This window comes from Chinchilla lanigera, unplaced genomic scaffold (genome assembly GCF_000276665.1).
Source record: "Chinchilla lanigera isolate Chin_1 unplaced genomic scaffold, ChiLan1.0 scaffold00087, whole genome shotgun sequence".
Taxonomy (NCBI): domain Eukaryota; kingdom Metazoa; phylum Chordata; class Mammalia; order Rodentia; family Chinchillidae; genus Chinchilla; species Chinchilla lanigera.
In genome coordinates this window covers 5,549,943-5,574,247 of record NW_004955488.1, presented here as the reverse complement: position 1 = coordinate 5,574,247, position 24,305 = coordinate 5,549,943, and the positions used below count along the sequence as shown (strand labels likewise).

The following is a 24,305-nucleotide window of genomic DNA, read 5'->3' as shown; positions in this document are numbered from 1 at the left end:
ACACTGTAATGTCTCTACTTAACACAAATGTCTGTAAATGTTTTTAATTGATTCCGCACATCAATGCAGCCATGATGGTACAACCAAACACATGAAAGAGGATTTCCAGGACTGCTTAAGGAAGTGGCAGGAGCAATGGGACACATGTGATCCAAGCACGGAGGAGTATTTTGAGGGCATTAGTGGCAATGTGTCCTATACTGTGATAAATTTTTTAATTTAAACACTATAGTTTTTATCATGGTGCATGTGTGTGTATGTATATGTGTATAATATAGCCAAGTACTTAAAACACTTTTTCCTGATTTATTTATTCATTTTTGTGGTGGTGAGAATCAAACTAAGGGCCTCATACATGGTAGGCAAGAGCTCTATCATGCAGCCACATATCCTGAGCCCTAAAAAATACACTTGGTATAGTAAATATTTACACATTCTGCTTCCCTCATCTGAATCAAGTTTCCATTTATCCTCACTCAGAGAGAATATAAAACACAAATTAAGCAATACTGGTAAGTAGTGAAAGGATTATGATTATATACTATGCATTTTTGTGACTCCAGTTACTGATACATGCTAGTAGCTCAAATATTTACTAAGCTAATAAATGGATGAATGAAGAATTTTAAGCTTTAGTTAAGAAAAAAGCCCTGAGAAATGTAAGGTAAACTCAGAAAAACATTTGCAAATGCCTGCATTCTGCGACATCAGCTAACAGAGTCCACACACATGAATACGGATGTGTTCACACATGGTCAACGCACAGATGCTTTTGCTTCAGGACATGATTTTTATAAATGTATTAGAAATGAAGCTAACAAATTTTTCATGTCCTTCGTAACACATAAAGTTTAAAATACAACATAAACTGAAACTTGCAGTTTTACTGCCCTAAAAACGGTTTTAATGGATCTCAGATAAAGACCTGAATAAGCGTTTGATAGTGATTGAATAATATTGTGTAATATAAGCAAGACTATACTCAGAACAGTCTACAAAAAAGTACAGATAATCCTCTTGGTCTTATTCTTTTTCTCTCTTTTCTTTTTCTAAGAGTAAGTTATCTAGTTATCTTGTAATTATTAATTTAATTTCCTAGGGATTGTGGCACCAAGTTTCTGAGAGAGAACTTTAGTATTTTCATAACTAGAAAAGTATCCCCCAAGTATAAATAAATGATGCCTCTGTTTTGCATAAATCTCTGAAAATAAACCTCTTAAAAAATTATAATCAAAATGTTTTTAGATTAACAAGGGAATTCAGAATTAGACAAGATTTTTTTTTTCAAAATGTAGGAATAAAATTTTGTGTATTTTTGAAGTAATATCCTCTGTTATACATACACATTTTGATAATGTTTACTGGTCTTACTTGATTACAAAATATTGCTTACTGTTTTGAAAAAGAGAAAAGCAAAAAAAGAAAATAAGTTCACTTTAGTGTACAGGCTTCAATTTTTTTGAGCTATACACATAAAAGTAACATCATTCATAGGTTTATGTCATTTTCGCTGAATAACACAATTGTTTTCCTACATCATTAAACATTTGTTGAATACATTATTTTTAAAGCTGTAAAACTTTTAAAAGTAATTAACATATAATTCATTTCACCATTCTACTGCTGTATATTTATTTAGGTTCTTGTTTTCACTATTGTTATAAATCTTCATATGAATCTTTGACAATTTCTTTGTATATACTGAGAAGAGATAATCATTTTGGTTTTGCATACATAATACCAACTCAATCTTTGAAAACAATCTACAACATGTGAGAATCTGTACCTCAACACAGCTCAAGAAACACTGTTATTAAAAAAAAAAATCACAGCTAATATGACAGGTTAAAAACGGTACCAGAATATTTAAACTTTTGTTTTCTTCACAACTGATGAGACAGTATTTTTCATATATTAGCTCTTTCGGTAACTGGGTGTCTAATCTGCGTTAATATGAAAAAGAGTGATTACGGGTTTTTTTTGGCACTGGGTGTCGAACTCATGACCTCATGCTTGCCAGGAAAGTGCTGTGCTTGTGCCACTGAGCTATATCCCTGGCCTTATTTTATTTATTTAATAGCTCTTTAAATATCTTTTGTCTATTTTATTTTTTGAAAAATTTATCCTAGGATGTTGATGTGAAGTTTTAGGATGTACATTTACATAATGAAATTTAATCATATGCACTGAAAAATGTTCATTAGTAATATGAGTATAATATAAAATGTACATGTATATAATTAAAATTTTATTTTTCATACTATTCTTTTCTGTATCACTGCAAAGAACTTGGGAAACGTATCATTTCAAATGTTATATATAATCACAAACATGATGAAAAACGTAGCTTTTTAGCTGTTTAATATATATAAATCTCCAATCTACTGCTTCAACTTTTTTTATACTTTATTATAAAATTTCAAACCATCAGGATCTTATTTTGTCCTTTACTGTAAGTCTGAAGGAAGCATCATATATCACAAGATCTTAATGTTTACACTGCAAATTGTTTTGTCATTTAGCTCTATTCCATTTAGAACTGCTTCTGTAGTATGTTATGAGTGAATTTCCTTATCACTTATAAACTCTAATGTTCCTGATATCTTATATACTGAGTTATTAAACATATGGGTGACTATTTTAATGCTAATTAGCTTAAGCGACTTATCTTTCTAATCTTTTAGGGTAGAAATGATTTACTGCATTTCATTATTGTAGTTTTTCCTATATTTTAGTATCAGTTGGACAAATCCTTCTATATACTATTTTTAATGTTTTGCTTAGACATCATTACATTTCTTCAAATTATTCATAAAATAACTTGAAAATTCCCAAGGGGATTTCATTTAAACTCATTAAATAATTAGCTTGAGAAAGTTTGTTATCTTTCAGTGATTATTTTCCTTTCTTTTCTTCTCTGAGACAGGGCCGTGCTATGTATGCAGTTCAGGCTGGCCTTGAACTCACTATGTAGTTGAACTCACTATGTAGTCTAAACTGGACTTGAACTTGCTGTGATCCTCCTGCCTCAGCGTCCCAAGTGCCAGGATGACAGGCGTGTGCCACCATGCCAGAAAATAATCTTATAGATTATTTTTCTATATCAAACTTAAACAAATTTAAACACTAATTTTTTACATATTACCTGCATATATATTATCAATATTATTTTTAAGGTTTTTTAGGCAATGATTATAAGAACAATAGCGATTTTTTGTAAAGAAAATATTTGAACTGTGAGGAAATCCTCAAAGAGTACACAAAATTACATGTATTTTCTGAATATATACAATTTCTTGAGGGGAAAATACTTTTTTTCAAAGGAGCCTGGTCTCCATTAAAATTGATATACAGAAATATACTCCAAGCCTAATACGTTTATTTGATTTAGGTCTCCCTCAATCTTTCCGTCAATGTAGTTGAACAAGAGTGAACACAGAGTGAACTTAGAATAGTCAAAACATTTAGTTTTGTAGCAAAAAAAAAAAAAAACAAACAACCAAGCAAGGAAAAGAGCAAACAAAATCTATTCAATTCAGCAGTAAGAAAGAAGTGGAAAAATGGACACAAATTCATGTGCTGATGTAGAAAAAAACTGTCATTTTTTTTTAAAGAATAGGGCCAAGGATATAGCCCAGCAGTACAAGCGCCTGCCTAGCAAGCGCAAGGTCCTGAATTTGATTCCCAGTACCAAAAAAAAGAATTAAAAAAAAAAAAAAAGAATAGTTATGTTACAGAACTATAGAAGTTTAAGTGATACCTTAAGTATTTGCCCAGAAACTGAGTTAATCAATAAAAGAAAATGTGTTCTTTTGATCAACTAATTGTTCTTAGTATGTTCTTACTAGTTCATTTTATGCAGGATAATATGTATTTTGAGGAGCTAAATTGTGGTTCCACCACGATCAATCAATTTATATTTACGTTTTAAGAAAAGATAATTAAATTTTCTTAAACAAAATACTTAGAATAGGAAACAAACCTCTGAAATAATTTGATAATGTAAATTTTAAAAATCCAAGTACCTTCACTTCTTCACATAGTTCAGTAAGTCGAGCTTCTACATCCATTTCCTCTGAAAGGAGTAAAGAGTAAGCAGAGGAAATATTTCAGTGTTAGGTCTAAAAACTACCTTTGAAAGTACACACAAATAAACTCCCTTTAAAAAAGCAGAAGATTCACAACTATTTGGGTTATACTCAACAAATTAAATTTCAATGTCATATACCTTCACAAACTTGTTAACTACTTAGATGATATGACAAATTAACTTAATATTTTAATCATTAAATAATATTTTTCAATTCTCACAAGAAGTCTATGCTGCTAAACATATGGACTATAGAAAGTAACTAGCACAACTGCATGACAGAAAAGGCAAACATAATTAGGTTTTATTGTATTTCATATTTTGTTATGTCCAGTAAAGTTTAATTTTTTGTGTTACATGCATATATGCCATGCTCTTTATAAAAAAATGCCTGAAAAGTTAACATGAAATTAATCAAAACATTTTTAAATATACAGGGAATGTAGGTTCTTTAATGACAACCAAGGACAAAATCCTTTTCAATAAAAAGCTCCTAATAGTTTAACAAGTTTAGTTTCCTATAAGATATTGTTAAAGTGGGCAAATTTATGTCTACAACAGTGACTCATTTAATGCACACTATAATCTTCTAAAAAGAAATGTCTAATTTACAATTAAAATGTCAATGTTGATAAGGCAATAAAAAAACTAACAATAGAAAAATGTTTATTTTTATAGGGAAGGAATTATACTAAAGACTAAAATATCACCTTTAGATATATTTAATTTTAACTAGGGAAAAAAAAGCAAAATGAGGTCTCTTAAAGGAAAGAGAATTATATAGTCATGATCACCAAAATTCTATAATCCTGTGAGAGCAAGTTTAATTGATTATTTTTACACAGAAGTATACATCCTATGACATCCTGAAATTCACTCACTAGCTCTGACTTCACAGATCATTTCAAGTAAGTAAATGTCTAATGTCAGCTTATCCAAAATTAAAACACATTAGCAGCAAATGCTGCATTAAACTCACAACCTCTGTCTGCCAGTATCTATTTTCACATTACTCATGATCTTTTCTGTGACAGAAATCATTAAAATTAGTTTTAGTTAGCTACAGATTTTATTTACACATTTTTAAAAATGAAAATTAAGTTTTTAACATTTTGGTGTACTTTTCTAATATTTACATGCAGGAGCCTAGATGTATACAATAGTACATTTGCGTTATAGCTGAGGAGAGCTACTTCAATGCAAATAACATCTTAAAGAATGGATAAAAGCAAAACAACTTCGAAACATTAAGGTGGAAATGATTTCAAAGTCATCTAGGATTTTTAACTGCGTTTAAAAATTTTACTGTAATTACACTTTTTTTTTGGTGCTGGGAATCAAACTCAGGACCTTGCACTTGCCTGGCAGGCGCTTGTGCCGCTGAGCTACATCCCTGGACCCTGTAATTACATGTTTTCTTCTAAAACAACACCTTTCACATAAAATGGCCAATTTAATAGAAATGTATAAATATGATCATTATGTAAGTTCTCTTTTGGGAGAGGATGCCTCCTTTTTCTAGTCAAGGTTAAAATCTGTAACATATCCTTCAACAATTTTCAAATATACATATATGAGTTTTAGAGACAATGTTAAAAAAGAAAGATCGTATTTTATAGATTTTCTGTACTTATAGAAATTGGCATCCTGATCGGAAACATTTATTAAAATAGGTACATAACATTTCCTGTTGGGGGTGCATCACAGTTTCTTTTTTTTTCCCGAATGATGATTATTGTCTTTTTAGTGTTTTGCCCCCCAAAATATTATAACAAACATGCTGGTATATATCTTCACATACGCTATTTCTGTGATACAAATCATAAGAAGTAGGGATAATGCGGCCAAAAGGTGTATGTTTCTTACATTTATTCGTTTCTCTATTCATGTATCTTACATTTATTCTCTATTTGATATTTATAATACTGCTCAGAAAATGTCAAGACAATGCTAGATTTTAAGAATTAAACATAGTTTTGAATCTAGTGGTTTTTCCATTCAGCCAAACTGTGACCCCTTCTTAACGGAGCCCATTCTGGGAGACTATGTAGAATGCTCACATATAAACTGACAGGCTAGCAGTACAATCATTTAAACAAAAAATTTATTTTAATCATTACAAGGTATGTGAAAACATATCATAAATGGACAATATTTCATTAAATGAATTATTTAATTTTTACTAACTTTATATAAAAATATAAAACTATTTTTTCTAATAGACTACCTGTAAGTATTCAACCTTTCTTCTTTCCGCCTATCAAAAGAATTGGTTTCTCTGAATATTTTTAATAAAAAGTATTAAACTTAAAACACTGAGAGAGTTTAACTCATTTCCTATTGTTCACACTTCTGTCAAATGAGAAATGTTTTAATTTTATTCATATTTTAAATTTCTAAGCTTTTCATGATTTTTAAAAAAATGTAACTGTAATGGTCCTTTCAACGAAGTAAAAACTGTCCATATACTTATCATTTTTTTTTTTGTTTTTTTCCCCAGTACCGGAAATTGAACTTATGACCTTGCTCTTGCCAGGCAGGTGCTGTGCCGCTGAGCTAAATCCCCAGCCCCTGTCCATATACTTATAAAAAGTAAATTAAGTACTACCACTATGGAAGAACAAAAGTCTACAAAGTATAATATGTAAGTACATAAGAAAAATAGTAAGATCATAATATTTGCTTTAAAATACATCATACCTGGATAGCTGTGATTCGATGTTTTTTTTTTAATTTATTTTTAGAAGAATATAGAGTAAGTGCAAATTGACTAAAAACACAAAACCAAACTGTGCATGTTTTTCTGCTTTACTTCTGACTGCATGAAACTGGCTTTAATTTTCAAACTACATTTATCATTAGTAGGCCTATCCAAAGATAAAATTAAGCAAATAAGGCAATATCGTTCAGCCAGCAAATTCTGGCACTACACATGGTTTTGAAAAAGTTGTTGCTGCAGAAACTCAAGAATATGGAAAAAGCCAAAGAGATCTTTGTAATTACCATTCCCAGTTTTAAAAAAAAAATTCAACACTACAAATTTATTTACAAACCAAACTGACTTTACAGGTATGTTTTTAAAAATTGTGGGAATATATCATATTACCAAATATACATTTATGAAATTTGAAACTAATTTTATCAAAATTTCTTACTAATTAAAAGGGATGACTTAATTAACCTATTTGTAAACATACCTACACAGAAGTCTTTCTGGGCTCTTGGATGTTTTCTTCTGAGAAGGCGCTCATATAGGACCTGCATGTTGGCCTTGGCTAGTTATAAGGATCGCACACAGCACTAGTTACTATACTCCTTTACAACAGAATGTATTAGAATTTTCCAACTTGTTAATAATAGATTTAGTACTGATTTGGCAATGTAGTTAGTTAATTAGCTTATCAGAATTATAAATGATGTACATTTAACTTTATATTCTATAGTTTTTTTATGTAAATATATGTGGCATTCAGTAGTTTATATTTCAGTATTATTTTTATATTTTAATTTCTAGACTCAGAACTTTAAAATTGGCAGGGATCCCCAACATCACCTAGGTCAGTGGTGGCAAACCTATGGCACACATGCCACTGCCGGTTATTTGTTATCAATGAAAGTTCTAAAAGGTTTGCCATCACTGACTAGGTTAACTTCTTTTTTTTTTTTTGTTTTTTGTTTTTTGTTTTTCCCCGGTACCGGGAACCGAACTCACGACCTCACGCTTGCCAGGCAGGCGCTTTTGCCGCTGAGCTAAATCCCCAGCCCCTAGGTTAACTTCTTGTATTTTTAAATGTAAATGCTAAGACTTGGGTCGGTTACATGACTTGAAAAATCCCCGCTTCTAGGAGTCCTCATTCTCATTTTCAGTAGAGCTCCTTGAACCAAACCAATATTTGACATATGTCATCAAAAAATGTACATCATTTATCTGGGAAAAAAGAAAAAGGCAAAAAACCAGAAAGGAATTCAAAGTATTATTTTAAAAGAGGGGAGAGAATTTAGATAAATTTTTCAAGGCATTGTTTTTAAGAATTTAAATATATGCTTATTTGAAAAATCAAGAAAAATGCTAAATAACACAAAGAAATCTAATACATTCTCTAATCAAGAATTACATCTATTTATTAGAACTGGTTAATATAGTGATGGTTAGTCAACAATATATTATGAAAATATGTCCATGTCCACAATTTTATTTTGCTAAGACAAAAAGAAATACCATTGGTAAGTTTTTAGAATACGCAACAAATACTTTTATTTTCAAAAGTTAATAGTAGTTTTAGATGTTCTCCTAGAGGACACATTTAAGAGCAAACTAAAATTCACAAAGAGAACTGAAAATATAAACACTAAGTTTAAGAAAAATATGAAGTATTACCAATAAATACTTCCTAAAGATGAGTCTTTGGGGGGGTGAGACAGGATCATGCACTGTAGTACAGGCTGGCTTTGAACTCATGGTGGACTCTCCCGTCTTAGCCTCCTGAGTGCTAGAATTATAGGCGTGCACCACACCCGGCTTTCTAAAGTCTTAATTGTAAAAATTCCTAGGTAATTTTCACCAGCTATGTGTCAATGCCTATACTTTCCCAAGTAACAATAAAAACTGTATTGTGTTATTTCTTCCAACTTTGAGTAGATATATTAATAAGGCACTAATATTTTAATTCCATTTCTATAATTCAGTTGTCTAAAATTAAAGTCTGGATTTGCTTTTGCATTTTATTTTCTGATGAAACACTTTAAGCAAGCAATTTGGAATTAGGTTCATATTTATTTAGCAACTGAATTCTGAAATTAAACATATGGACTTTTTATTATGATATTTTCTATATTATACCTATAAGCCCAAAGGTATAGAATATAAAAGCCACTCTTACATGAAATTAGAAATTATAAATAAATTATAAATCTTAAACATATAGAAATAAAATGCTAACATGTCTAAGCTATTTGATATAAGGCTTTAATTTTGAAAAAAGAAATGTTTTCGTTTAATTATTTTTTTACCAATAAACGCACTTTCTAATTTTTGAGAGATTTTTTTCCTAGGTTAAGATGTGGTTCATGAATTGTTTTCATTTGTGAATATTAGACATTAAGTCTACTTGAATATTATACGCAGATGGACATCTTCACACAGCCATTTATAGGCCCACACTGTATTCTAAAACCAAAGCAGCCTTGCTTTGTTGCTAAGTTTTGCTGCCTATCCCCATGCTGAGCTGCTATGTGACTACTGTTTCTGGGAAAGGAGAAGGACAGGCAAAGTCAAAGTCCTTTAAAGACAGACCTCTCCTTTGGCAGCACCTGGAGCAGTGCCTGACAGCAGGCAGGCAGGAGCCCAAGGCAATCACACTGTGGAGTACCACTCCCAGAGCCTGGGATGTCCCCTCGAGGGTCTGCTCATCTTTCCTTCCCCATATGCACCGCTGACTCCCTTCAATCTCCTTATCTTTCACCCAGGAACACTTGGTGATTACAGATGCATCATGAGCAAGTGACAGAATGATTCCAAGTGTGCACTTCAACGTAAGCGCATGAGAATGGCCCCCTGAATTGCAGACAGTACTCTACACTGAAACCATTAACACTTTCTTGGAGAAATACTATTCACATGGCTTTTATACTTATTACTGGTGCTTCTGATAAGTACTATTTTTCAGACACATGATATCACCCTTGATTAATACTGTGGTCTAATAATTTTATGGTCACTAAACCTAACTGAACTTTTTTTGCAGTTTTTATTCTTTTTATTTTAATTTTATTTTAAAGAAAAAAACCCACAAAATTTCAAAACAAGATAATAAGTGGGTAAAAATGGTTAATACACTGTGTATTGCTGTCTTTAAATAAGATCCAAACTTTTAAATATAATTCTCTTACAAAAATATTTTGAGTTCCAAAAAACAAACCAAAAAAATACTTTGAGTTCCAAATCACCTAATTAAAAATATATGCAATATGATTTATCCATTAACTGTGAACAAGAAATAACACAAGTTTGTTATAAAATGTATAGTCTTTCATTTATAAATGTATAAATTAGTCTTTTACTCTTGTATAAATTAGTCTTTCATTCTTAAAAGAGAACATTTAGAACAATTTACATTTGAGGCAGATGTCTCCTATACAATTTTCCGAAGGGAAATAGGGATTCTAAGTATGCAAAATAGCAAAGAAAAATGAGAGTGTTTCAGAGAATAATTAAAAGGTTATTCTTTTCCTATTGCTTGTGTACCTGCATGTACACTGAGACTGCTAAATCAAAGACATTCTGAATTGTTAATTTAGTGACACCTTCTCTGGTCAAGAGAAGTGTGGACCGCACTGCCTACGTGATTAACTAAATCCACGTGCCTGTAGCGATTCCTCACGGTGAATTTAGTATATGCTGCAAATGTGTATTAATAAAAGTCAAAGAAAAGAAAAAAAAATCCACAGGAGTGGCCCTGCGTGGGCAGTGGTATAATACTGAAGGTTATCTTCAGAGCTGAACTGAGGTGTGAACAAATCCTTAAAACAAGTCCTTAAATCTTGCAATCTTGTAACCCAAAACTGGCAATTATATAAACAGCCTAATTAGTTTCAAACTCAAGAACGGTTCCAAGAATATATCCATTTGTTAAAATACTGAGCTCTTTGTAGGACACAGAAATATATACCAAACACTGGTTAAATAAATTTGAAAAATTTCCTAGCTTATTCAAATATGAAATGATAAAAATAATTATTCTGAAGAGATAATTACATGTACTTTTTTTTTTTTTTGAGACGGGGTCTCACTATAGTTCAGGCTGGCCTGGAACTCACTATGGCTGGTCTCGAACTCAGGGCAATCCTTCTGTCTCAGCCTCCCAAGTGCCAGGATTACAGGCGTGTGCCACCATGCCTGGCTTACATGTACTTTTTTCACGAGCTGAGATTTGAAAAGATTATAAAACTACCATAAAAAGTCTGAGTAAGATTTATTTTGCCAGTAATTTATCTTCTGTAAAATAATCTATGTTAAAATATTCTGCAAACTAAAAATGCTGAACAAAATCAAAGTAATATAAGTTTTATGACATATGCAGATACACTACCTATTTTGGATTAAACCTGCAGCTTGACTTTTTAAGTGACTTAAGTAATTTTTAAAATGTTAAAACACTGAGTTATGTTATTCCTTGGAGTGATATAAAAGGACTACAGAGCTGAGGTAACTTGAAATGTGTATAAAGGTGTTCCAAGTACCTACAATTTGCTTAGATTGTCAAATATTTGTAAGTATAGGTTTAATTTACATTCCTACTATTATTCTACATATAATTATATTTGCTTTCTAGTGCATTTTCTGATCGTATTTTAGGGGGAGTCATATATTGGCAGATCTTTTTAAAAAAAATTCTATCATTTCAAATTTAGCAACAAAGAGCTATTTCTCTGTATGATAACAAAGTTTTAAATTGCAAAAAGTGATTATCAAAGGTTGAAAAAGATGAGATTGAGAGAGAAATAAAAGTATAGCATATAAACATTTTAGTTTAGCACATGAGAACTACAGCAAAGCCGTAACAAGCAACAGAAGACTGAAGAGAACGACTTGAGCCAGAGGATAGGTCTGGCCACTCGTAACATACCCAGTTCTAGTTTCTGACAAGAGGGAATCTCTTCCGTTACCGTAATGAAGTAGCTGTGCAATCCCTTGAAGGCTAGCAGCAAAATGGCACAGAGGGTGTAATGAAAACGGTAGGCGTGATGAAGGAAGGAGTCAGCCACCACGAAACTGCAGCCCTAACCGGAGAACAGATCGGGATACAAAGTGTCAGCAACCCCAAGTCTGAAAGTATTACACCTGAAACCTGGAAAGATTGTAAAAATATCTGAACAGCTGCCAAAAGTTTATTCTAAAACATACAAGAAATTCAGCAATATTTAGAGTTGCTTATATACGTAAATACATAAACTGTGAGCAGTTTAAATCATAAACAAGCAGATTAACTGATGATGATTCATACTTGGGCTGAGGGACAGATGCTCTGCTTCTTTACCATAAACTCCTCTCTCTCTCTGGCAATCATGGCTATATTTGCACTGCTCTAAGTTGGGCCTCAACTCTGGCCATAGTTCTTTAAAGGGTCCTTTGATGATTTTACCAGTTCTAGTAAAGGAGCAAGTAGAGACTGGAAGAAGTTTTTAAAAGGCACTGTCTATCAAAGATAGAGATTCACTAAGTCTGGTAAATTTTGAAGTTTATCAATTGGTTTTCGTAATATTAAGTGGAATTAACCACTTTCACCCACATTTAATTACAACTGTAAGTTGTTAAATAATTAATGAAAGAAACATAGTAGAGAAAACAGTGAAGAATATTTAAAATAAGGAAAAAGCAGTGTGAAAAAGAAAAAAGATTTATAAATACACTGAGTGCTTACATCTGGCGATAACTGTTTCGTGTAGTTGACACCAAAGACCACACTTTCAAGAGTGGGAATCACAGAGTCTTTGTTTTGTGCTGGTGCATTTCTATTTAGCCAAGTAGTCTTCACAGGGCGAGGGAAGCTGGAGGAGTAAGTATTACGATTATTAATGTCTTACCAATACTTTAAGTTTGATATTTACAAAAGTATGTATTCCAGGAATAGTAAAACAAGGGTTTTGTAATATTATGAATTCTAAAGTACTCTCAATTTAAATCTTAAAACAAAACGGATCTAAGGCTGAGTGTTTGAAATTGCTTCTATTTTGGTGTTTCAGGAAGTCTCAAAATGATACTATAAAACAAGGTTAGTTCCAAAGTAGCTAAATGAGAAATGACAGCCAAATTTCAATTTGGAAGTAGTCATCTGCCAGAACTAGTTACCAAAGTTAAAATGTTAACAATTAAATATGAATGCTATTTATAAAAACAAAGGCATCTACTTAAATGTAGGGAAAAAAATCTACTTGATATTTCTATTTCAGAAAAATAAGGTATTTCTTTAATTCTCTTTCACTAAAAATACTTTAATAAAATACTTTTAAAGGTGCCTCATGATACTATTTCAATAACATTAACTAGTTACTTCTGTGCATATTGATATTACAATTAGTATTCCATAAATTTCACAGAGTAAGAGCATATCTGTCTGAATATTTAAAATTTGTATTTGAGATAAAGTCAGCCAACAAATCCGGACTGTTCGGAAGTCTGGCAAAAGGGAAGCACGTGCAAGTAAAATCAGGTTTGCCATGAGCATAGCCTTCACAAATCTCTAGCCTGGCAAAAGAGACTTCCAAGTCAATGTCTTACTTGCTACAATGTGTTTCTTAGAACTGAGCCATAAAAGTTGTACTTGGAAAAATTCAAATATTAGGGGGCCGGGGATACGGCTCAGTGGCATAGCACCTGGCAAGCGTGAGGTCATGAGTTTGATTCTCAGTGCCAAAAAAAAAAAACAAAATCAAGTATTAGAAATTGTGAGACAACAATGAAGAAATCCTAAATCCATTTAAATAACTGCTCCAATGTCTACAGCTGACTACAGAAATTATTTTAAATTAAAACATTTTAGATAGATGTTATAAATTAAAATTTTTTCTAATATGTGTAGAGGATTACAAATCCACCTGTAATGAACATTGCGAAAAACTTCTGACGCATAAACAAGAAGACTCACTTGTAGAGTGAGCTTTTCCTCACCCTTTCTTTGCTTCCCTTTTCATCTATTCATTCACAGTCAAGGAAAATGGGGAAAGACGGCTACTTTGAGGGCAATACTGTAGTTGCACAGAAGATGTAAGGGTCCCTGGCAGCCACGTGAAGAACAGCAACCACGCTGGATGCGGTGTTGCATACCTGCAGTCCCTGCACCTGGGAGGCTGTGGCAAGACAACTGCTGCAAATCTGAATCTGTTCGGGACGTCAAAGCAGCTACATGGAACTAAAGACATTCATGAAAGAAGACCTACAGAACTCAAAGTAAGAACTCTTTCTCCTAAAGAGAAAAAGTGCTGTACTGCAAGAGGAAGTACAGTTTTAGCCACTAGGATTAGTCCCGTGAATATCGCTACTCTAATTAAGGTCTTTAAAAGAAAGATAAAGAAGCTGAGCTAATTTTCATGATCTGTACATTTTTTTCAGGAAAGAACTTACAGCCCTCAATGTAGCACTGTCTTTCCCCATTTTCCTTGACTGTGAATGAACAGATGAAAAGGGAAGCAAAGAAAGGGTGAGGAAACTGAGCAACAAAGTGAGTTCAAGGCCAGCCTGAACTACACAGCAAGACCCTATCTCAAAAAGCCAAAAAAAAAAGAAACAGCAACCGTAACTGTTGCAAGCACCTCCTGTTTTATTCCCATTCCCTAAACACAGCCAACAGGTAATTCTCTTGGCTTCTGAGCCAAAAATATCTTCTAGCAAACAGTCTGTGGGAGATGAGCTGCCTCTTTCTCCTAAAGAGAAAAAGTGCTGCACTGCAAGAGAAAGTACAGTTTTAGCCACTAGGATTGGTACTGTGAACATCGCTACTCCAATTAAGGTCTTTAAAAGCAAGATAAAGAAGCTAAGCTAATTTTCATGAACTATTTGTACATTTTTTTCAGGAAAGAAACTAAGCCAGTTTATAGTCTTGGAAGTTTAAAAAATTGCTGTGACAGAGATTTTTTATCAAAACTACAAATAGAAGAGATTCAGAAAAGTAATGGAGCCAGGCATGGTGGTGCACGCCTGTAATCTCAGCACTTAGTGGGGCTGGGGATACAGCTCAGTGGCATAAGCGCCTGCTTGACAGCTGCAAGGTTGTGAGTTTCATTCTCAGTACCACAAAAAAAAAAGAAAAAAAAAAAGAAAAAAAGAAAAGAAATCACTTGGTGCTTTCACATTTTGGGGCTGGGGATTTAGCTCAGAGGCACAGTGCCTGCCTGGCAAACGTGAGGTTGTGAGTTCGATTCCTGGTACTGGAAAAAAAAAAACAAAAAAAAAAGCTAAAGTATTTTTGGAACAAACTTTTAGCTGTAAAAACTAATATGTAATTCACATAAATGTAATATTCTATATAACTTAAGTTTCAGTTAAAAAAAAACAGTTTCTTGTCAAAGAGGTTTCATTTCAGTTAGGTTACTATACTCTTATGCATTCTTTTTGGCAGAACAACTTCCAAAATTTTCAAAAAGTTTACAATTAAATTACAAACTAAAAAATACAATGAATGTTTAAATTTTTTTAAAAAAATTATTACAGTAGTAAAGCGTAAAAGACACACTGCCATTAATCTCCCTCAAATTATCTACCCCCAACCCTGAAACACAGCCCACCACCATTCCTGCCACTTTCTGAAGCAGTTCTGTAAGTCTTCTTTCATGAATGTCTTTAGTTCTGTGTAGCTTCTTTGACATCCCAAACAGATTCAAAATATTTCTCTTCCATGGTCATTTTGACTTTGGGGAAGAGCCAGAGGTTACCAGTGTTGTGGATGAGGCACACGGTAACAATTTCACAAGTCCACCTTCCTCTTGGATGGCGCTTGGCAGCAGTACTCACATCTCGTAAAGACATGACAGGAGATTTCTGGAACTCTTTCAGAAGTTGCAAGAATGACAGGATGTGTGTGTGAAGCAATGGAGACTATTTTGAAAGAGATTAATGGCGGTGTGTCTTTTATTACAATACGTTTTTAAAACACACACACTGTATTTTCTGATCAGGCCTTGGACATACAATAATTTTTAAAGAATACCTTCCTGTTTACAAAGCTACTAGGAATTGAGCACAACCTCTCAAAGGCCTAAGAGGTAAGATAAAGATGGAAAAACAACCAGTTGAAGGTCTTACTATGGAGTAACTAAGGCAAACAAAGGCAGCCCAGTCTTATTAAGTCAGAATAACCTTATTTATGTCTCTACACCTTATAAGAATGAGATGAAAATGATCTTTATGTAAGAGAACAGGGAGCTACACAATGGGAGACATTCTCAATGAGGTTTTTTTGTTTTTTTTTTTTTTTGTCTTTTTGAGACAAGGTCTCTCTATATAGTTCAGGCTGGCCGTGAGCTCACTTGGTAGCTCTGGCCAACCTCGAACTTGCAATGATCCTCCCGCCTCAGCCTTCCAAGTGCTGGAATTACAGGCGTGGGTTATCACACCCAGCTTAAATTAGTTTTTAAAACAATGTAAAAATATGCCACATAAGAGGTCATCACTTGTGGTTAATTTGTCAAACTGTGTGGGGTTCTATAAATACTCAGGGTATTCTGCAAATTGACCAACTTAGCTTTCTGAAAAATCAGCCTACTATCAGAGCCCCGAAGGACCATCCCTAACTGCAGTTTTCAGTCATATCTAGGTCGGAAATCGTAGGCTGCTTAGAAATCAAGTAACAGTCACTGATGTTAGATGTCAACCTCCTGTCTACACTGCAAGGGCCGTGCCTCACTGAATGAACCATGGGGACCGAACTGCTTTCTTTCATCAGCAAAAGAGTATGTCTCCCTATGCAAGTGGCCAGAAAAAGTAACTATCTCTGCACTTACTGTAATCCAGAATATTACACATCTTCAAATTAAAATAGTACATGACACAGTTAAAAAGGCTTTATAAAAAACCATAAAATTGGCTAATGACACGGAAAGCAGTAACTATCATTTGATGTAGCGTTAAAAAGATAAAATTAGCCCAATCAGAGAACAAAAAAAAAGCAATTAAGAAAAATTCATATACTTTTATAGAGAATAATAACAATATAGCATTGTTAAACGCAGGTAGAGACTAAACTATGTGAAGTAGTTATTTCTGGATTATATTCTTGTACCTGGTCAACTCACCCAGAATTAAGAAAGACTGCTTCATACAGTGGTACTTTAGTTCACAAGCTTGATTCTTTGCATGATTCTTGTCACAAGCCGAATTGGAAAAGAACTGAATCAACTGTCAGGTCCAAGGCGGAGCTTATGGGGAAATATGATTAGGTTCTCGTCCAGTTCAGTTTGTGACCAGAATCACAGAAAGAACTGAGTCTGTGGAACTGAGGTACCACTGTACCTCTAAAACAAAACACTTACCAATGTAATAATAAATGAACTGATAAATGAAATGAACTGAATTAGTTCAGTATAAAATGGAAGTATTCCTTAATTATAAATATAAAAGTTATTTATGACTTCAGTTATATTTACTAAAATATGTCTTCATTATAAAAACGAATACCATTACATTAATAAGCACTAGAGTACTGCTTCAATTTACCTTATGAGTGGCTGGTGTAGTGCAACCAATGATGCATGGACAGTAACCGACACGACGGAGAGGTGGAAGTAATCAAACATAACATTAACATGATGATGAAGTCCTCTGTAGAGGCTAAAGTGCAGCTTCAGTGTTCTGCTACTTATTAGTTGCAAGGCGTTCAGGTCATCTGTCCTATTTAAAAAAAAATTTTTCATATAAGTATGGAACATCTAGAAAGGCTGGTATTTCAGATTAGTTTAAATTATTAAAAACATTTATTTGAGTACATGTCAAAAATTTAGAATGAGACTAATTTTTAAAGCACCAAATTTGCGTTAGGCAAGAACATGAAACATACTGAGAAAACAACCAAATCTTACTTGTAGTTTTCTATTAGTCTGTCACAGGGTTTTTTTCGTCCACTAATTCCCTATGTATAATGAGTCCTTTTTGAGCCTTGAGAAATTAATTTCCTCTTAAACTCACTTAAAGAATGCTTCTTTGTTTGAACAAAAATCCTACGGAATCCTTGTAACAAGTATCAGAATGTGTAATTACCATATTAAGAATTATTATTTCTCTATGATAGTGAAGAGGACAAACAAACCTTTCACATTACTGCTCAATAATCAATAATCAATAATGTGATTATTCAGTCCTAAATGCAGGCTGAATTTATATACAATTTTCAATAACTATTTCTAAAACCTCACTTGAAACAGGGGGATAAAGCCCTCCAAAAATAAAATTGTTAAATGGATCCGTGATTTTTGTTCTGACTGAATACAGGTACAATTTGCCTCTAAAATGCATGACTGGATGTTCAGCTATGTGAGCAAGTTCTAAAACTTCCTCAAGAGCTCTAGAAATTAATGAACCACAAATAACTGTCAAGCCTGAGTTCTTAGTCTCGATAATTCTCAGAGTATCAACAAAACCCCACCTACAGGCATAACTCAGGCTACTCAGAAGAAACTGCCGATGATATAGTAGAAGAGAATTCAGGTATATTTCCATGTCTCATGTCAACTGTGGTATTATATCAACTGTGCAATTTCTAGAATCTAGTATACTGTTTCACAGTCCTTTCATTTATCAGATTTTGTTAGTTGGATGTCATGGAATCTGCTTGGGCACAAGAGAGCAGCCCAAATTGCTCTCATGAGACAATCCCAGCAAAGAGAAGCACTTCAAAATAAATGACAGTGAAGAGCAGCTTAAGGTTTTTTAATTGTTTGAATGGCCTACTTACGAATAATCTCCATCTGTGAAGTGCAGATCCAAGGATAATAGAAAACTCATTTCCTCGAGAGTTTCTTCAATCTGAAGAGAAATTATAGCATGAGATGCTTTTGAATATTTATGAAAAGTTAGAAATATGCCTGCAGGCTTTATAAAAACATATACCTAAATATGTATGAAGAGATTTTACCTTTCTTTCATCCAACAACATTTTCACTTTGAAGATCATAACATCATTTAAAACAACCTCTTCGTTTTTGTACAGAATCTGAAATGTTTTACTGCAAATCAGAGAATCGTGAACTGAAGCTGGAAAGGCTAAAGTCAGACCTAAAACAGATGAGACAGGGAACTGAGAGGTGGAAGACACAATGTAACAGTACAAGGAGATAAATGCTTTTACTTTGAAATACTGTAAGTTGGGTTACAGTCCTCCACTGTCATTAACACTTTATACAGATGTCTTAGAAATTTCTGAAAGTTTACTAATCTCTGCGACAGAAACCGAGTATGTAGACTGCAAGCACTATAAAACTGTCATGACTTATTTGAGGCTGAAAGGTAATTGAGGAAATCTCAAGATAGCTATTTTATTTTTTTTATTTTTTGTTTTATTTTAAAGATAACTATTTTAGAATGGAGAACTGATCTATATACTACATGAAAAACACTAGTTTTCTATACCTGAAAAGTAAATTTAGTTGGTCTTTATACTGGTTGTTGAGAGCTAAGCTTCAAACACTGGAATAAAGAATTTGGCCTTTGTCCCCAATTTCTAGGAAGTAGATGAAGTCCTTGGTGAATCCGGATAGTTTACGCTAATGCAGTACTTCATGGCAGGGCCCACAGAACTGATGCTACAGAGATGCCACAGGATGGGGGCTAGACAAACTGGGCCGGCCTCCTGTCCCATGAAGTAAGTGCACAAAAAGAACACCCATGAGAGAGAAAGTGCAAAGACAGGAGACTGGCCCCTATAAGGGACTGATCGAAAAGAAAATACATTAAGAATAATGAAAGCTAGCTCGGAGAACACATGTGTTACGGTTAATACACTGTGTCAACTTGGGGAGTCTAGAGGTTTGGCTAAGTGACTCAGCAGTTCTCCATCTTGGGGTGAAAAGGACATGCCCTTACCCTTCCGAGATGTTGCTCATAGTGTCAATTTGAGAAGTTTAGAAGGTTGACTATGTGACTCAGCAGGGAGCTGGGGCGCTTACTTTGTATTCATTCTGAGCCCTGGCAAGAGGAAGGCATGGAGAGGGTGTGGGTGTAGAGGACCCATCCCCCAGGGCCAGTCCGCTGCATTAAACAAGGGAATTGAGAAAGGACTGGCTGCTGGTTCTTCAGAGGAGCTCCAATCTTCGCCTGCAGCTTGGTCATCTCCTGGCTTCCGGTGCAGACTGTTCGGCTTCTGCCTGGGACTCTTCAGCCTTCTGGTGTAGGCTCTCTGGCCTTCGCTGGAGATTCTTCCATGTTCCACTGCAGACCCATCAGCCTCCTGATACAGACTTGCACAGACACTGCAGTGAGCTCCAGGCCTGGGGCTGGGCTCTTCCATCTCCAGCATGCAGACACCCTCTGCAGGTTTCCTCATCCAACTCTGTGGCTGACCATTGTAAGCCTAACTTGTAATTTCTTGTATATTTGTATATCTTGTGTTGTATCTGTTTCTCTAGTAAACCCTGACTGATACAACATGCACACATGCTGACAAATTGCTCTTTAGTGCTCATATGATGGAGAAACACCCTTAAATCATCTAGGCAAATAATGTTCTTTGTACCATGCTTGCAGCTTTCCTCTAAGCTTGACATGTTTCAAAATATGTAAGTACTTATGGGAGGGCAAGTACATGAGAAGCTCAACTTCTGAGTAGTATTTTAGAGAAGAACTGGCAAGGGGGAAGACGTTTTCCTCAATAAAAAGTAAACAATGTGCACTTGGAACTGAGGGCCTCAGGCAAAGATTTCCCTACTGCTCTATTCTAAGGACGCTCTACTCCGAGGACGCTGCTTCTCTCAAGTGGGGCCTGTTTTCTCTCATATTCCTCCTGTCAGGTCTGCAGCAACCTTGTTTTATCTCCTCTGGAATCACCTCTACCACCAGCTTTGAGCTCAGGTCACCAGACAGCACAGTACCACTGACCACCTCACCCATTTCTGCAGTCTCTACGAATTCTTAGAAGTCTCATTTCTTCGAAGTTTTCTTTATGAATTCCCTTTGTCTAACCATGTTAACCACCTCTCCTGGTGAATTCAACAGCTGTGTAGACAAACCTGGGGTCTTACTTCTCTGGCTCTTTTCCTCCTCTCCTTTGTGTTCTTGCCCTATAGACTTCCACAGTCCTTCCCTAGACTTTTACAGTAACTGTGACTGCAATCCTCTATAATTTTAATTCCAGTCAACTTCCTTTCTCATATTTTTTCCTATCTTTCTACTCTATTTCCTCTAATACCATAAATGTAACAATCTTTTGATTCACTGAATATATTCCATGAACATTGCTGCTTTTCATCCTCTGTTTTCAGTGTCTCACTTTGTTTACTTTTACATTCTATGATTCATCATTTCCCATCCTGTTGCACAGCCATAATCTAACTTTTGTGCTGAAAATGTTTCAGCACCCCAATATGTGAAGAGTCTGCAATGTGCCTTCCACTTCTGTGAACAGAGGTATAAGCTGTACCTGGCCTGTTTTTGTTTTCAGTTTATGTCTGTATTTGTAAAGTTTCACTTGCTCACAAAAGACCCCCGCCCTGCCTAATAAACAGTATAAAAGTGACCTCTTATGCTTGCTCAGGGCTCAGACTTTGGAGAGTGCAGAACCTCTAAGCCGGCCAGTGTGATAATGCTTGGTTCCCTCCACTTGGAGTGACATTCAATTTCACCTCCAGTAAACTTAAAATTGCTGTAACAACTATAGTTCCAGCTCGTGGCAGGGTGAGGCTGAGGTTTGCCAGTTTGAGGCTAAAAATTATTTTCAGTCTCTGATAACTTTGGTTCTTATCTTGTGAGATAATAAAAATAATCAAAACATTTCTATTAAGCCTCACTAGTACATCTTCTTATAGATAGACCTAGACAAACTCCCTATTTGCTCTGCTCCCCTTTCTGGTAAAACGTCTCAAGAGTCTTTGGTAGTTATCTCTACTAGTTTATTTCCTCCTATTATCTCTTTAGGTCATTTTGTGATAGCCAGCTTCCAATACGGCCCTATGGATTCTCATTTCCTGATATTCACAGGCTTCACAATTTTTTCCTGCAGAGTTCAACTCTGTGAATACAGCAGAAGTAATGGCCTACTGCATGAATAAAGCAGAAGTAATGATCTACTGTATGAACAGAGCAGAAGTAACTGACTGCAACCTCATGAGGAACCCTGAGTCAGAGCCCTACAGCTAAATTCCTGATACACAGAATCTGTGAGATGTGCTATTTTAAACTAAGCTGTATGATAAATTTTTACAGAGCAACAATCAGTTCACTTTGATCAAATGCAAGCCCTCATGTACACAAGGCAAGTGCTCTGAGCTATACCGCCAGTCCATAACCTCTCATACGAAGATCACCAATGACTTCTGCTTTGCTGAATTCAATGGGAAATTCTCTGAACTCACTCACTTGACATACTCAGCATGTTACTGTGTGTTACACTTCGCTTGTTTTAGAAGTGCTTCTCTTATTTGATATTTTGGACGTCACACTCTTCTGGTTTTGCTCCTATCTCATAGGCTAATCCTTTTCAGTCTTTTTTTTTTTTCTTTCACTTTTCCCCACATCAAGAACAGAAAAAACAAAACAAAACAAAACAGAACCACCAGCACAGTGTGGTGATTAAGAACACAGACTTTAGAACCAGACTGTCTGAGTTTAAACCCTGGATCTGTCACTTAGAGATCTGTGATCTTTATTGTTTTCCACACGCTTCCCATCGAGTTCTTCAGCAAAGCCCACTGGCTCTACCGATAAACTGTACCTAATACTTATTGAGTGAGGGTGCTAGAAATGTTCAAACATAAAAAAAGACTGCCTTTAGGAATGTCCTAAAACGGATTTTTATCATCAGATAAGAAACGAGGCCAAACTGCTTTGGAATGACTAATGAGCCTCCAGTGCAAGTTGCCTCTATACTTACTTGACATCAATACTTAAAGTTTTAAAAAAGATGCCAATGACTTATAACTAATAAACTTCTTAATTTATTCTCATATCAGGAGCATGGGCAACAGCACAACTTCCTTTTACTCATTTATTCACTTATCTAACAAATATTTAGTAAAAAAGTTTATCTTTCAGACACTTTCCAGGTTTGGCAGGATACAAACTAAAATTAAAGAAATAAAAATGTCTGACCTCATACACCTCACATTCTAATGGGGTGGGGTGGTATACACCAAAACAATAAGTGAATGATACAATGTCTGAAAGTAATAGTGCTATAGTGTAAAACAAAGGGAGGAAAGAAGGATGAGAAAGATAATTTTAAACAAAAACATGAGGCAATGCATCAGGCAATATGGTCTTTTTTTTTTTCCAGGCAATATGGTCTTGAGAAGATGACCTGTCAGCAAAGAACATGAAGAGATTCCTATGTCCTTTTCCCTAATATATGTCATTAAATTGTTGCTCTTTCCTTTTAAGTTAGCAATAGCCTGGAGGTTTCTCCTCTGGAGAGGATAAAATAGAAATCCTTACAACTACAAAGTCACCTGACAAAACTGACAGCAGGATTGTAAGAGAATAGGCAAACTATACACTAAATGCAGAAATTCCAAAGCTTCTTTCTCTACTGTGCTTCTAGAAGTCTGTCAGCTAGACTCAGAAAGGAGCGACCCAAGAGTCCTCTCTGGTTATTTAAGAATTGTAAAGAATCTGAGATTTTACCCTACTTGCAACTAACAAGCTAGCTTGACATGGTTTCATAGATTCTGGCAAAAGACATGACTCTTACGTTGAAGGCAAAAGATTCTGCTCTTCACAGCATGGCAAGAATCATGAGCTTCTTGTTCACATCAGTTCCCCTTGTGCCCACTCCCCCAAGTCCATGGGTTAACACAGAGACAGGCCTGGGAAGGCAGGATGTGTGCAGTGGATTGCTGGTCAAAACCCAGGAACTCTTTAAGAAACCTTCATCTTCCATAAGGAGCTATAAGAAAACTTGTGTAGTCTTTGCACTGGAGAGAGACATCATTACACTGGACAGCAAAAACATTTACCCTATGCTTTAGACTAAGACAGTATCTTTAACTTCCGAAACTGTCCATTACACAAACATCCTTCTGTTAGTCTGTAACAGAGACTTTCGGGTATCTCTGCTCAAAAGAGGAACAGAAACAGGAGAAACCACGGAGAAAAATCGTCAACAACACACAGGGCAAAACCTCATACACCACAACTCTGACCACTCAATGAAAACTATCTACAGATACTGACTTCCAAGATTCTTCAGCAAATGGCGTATAATCACTCTAAAGGGAAAGACCAGAGACAAGTCCCATGTATGCTCTCAGAGCTCCCAGTCAGTCTTCTTTTCAGTTATGCCTAAACAACAGGGACTTACAGACATCTGAAGAAACATGGGATTTGTGTGTCTCAAAAGATGGGTGTGCTGAGGGCTGTCATCTGAAATATCCCTGCTGCCATGGTATCATCTTTTAACCTTTTAACTATCTTTTAACAGAATCAAAGCTTGGACAGAATCTGTTCAGGATTTGACTTATCTGAGGTAGTACTAATGCACTTTCTACACTACTACCCTAGATCAGCTTACGTTTCTTTTTC

The 24,305-nt window shown here is 34.8% G+C and overlaps 1 protein-coding gene across 2 annotated transcripts in view; it reads right to left on the bottom strand.

Moving 5' to 3' along the window:
- The window catches only part of Fam135a (family with sequence similarity 135, member A), an 86,610-nt gene that overhangs the window by 41,941 nt on the left and 20,364 nt on the right, over nucleotides 1–24,305 (bottom strand). For both annotated transcript variants that reach the window (XM_005404471.1, XM_005404473.1), the window contains exons 4-10: nucleotides 18,712–18,851; nucleotides 18,532–18,602; nucleotides 17,298–17,471; nucleotides 12,511–12,637; nucleotides 11,716–11,869; nucleotides 7,288–7,365; nucleotides 4,026–4,075 (exon numbers count right to left, since the gene is read on the bottom strand). In XM_005404471.1, coding sequence (XP_005404528.1) covers nucleotides 4,026–4,075; nucleotides 7,288–7,365; nucleotides 11,716–11,869; nucleotides 12,511–12,637; nucleotides 17,298–17,471; nucleotides 18,532–18,602; nucleotides 18,712–18,851 — 794 coding nt within the window. The remainder of the gene's footprint in view (nucleotides 1–4,025; nucleotides 4,076–7,287; nucleotides 7,366–11,715; nucleotides 11,870–12,510; nucleotides 12,638–17,297; nucleotides 17,472–18,531; nucleotides 18,603–18,711; nucleotides 18,852–24,305) is intronic.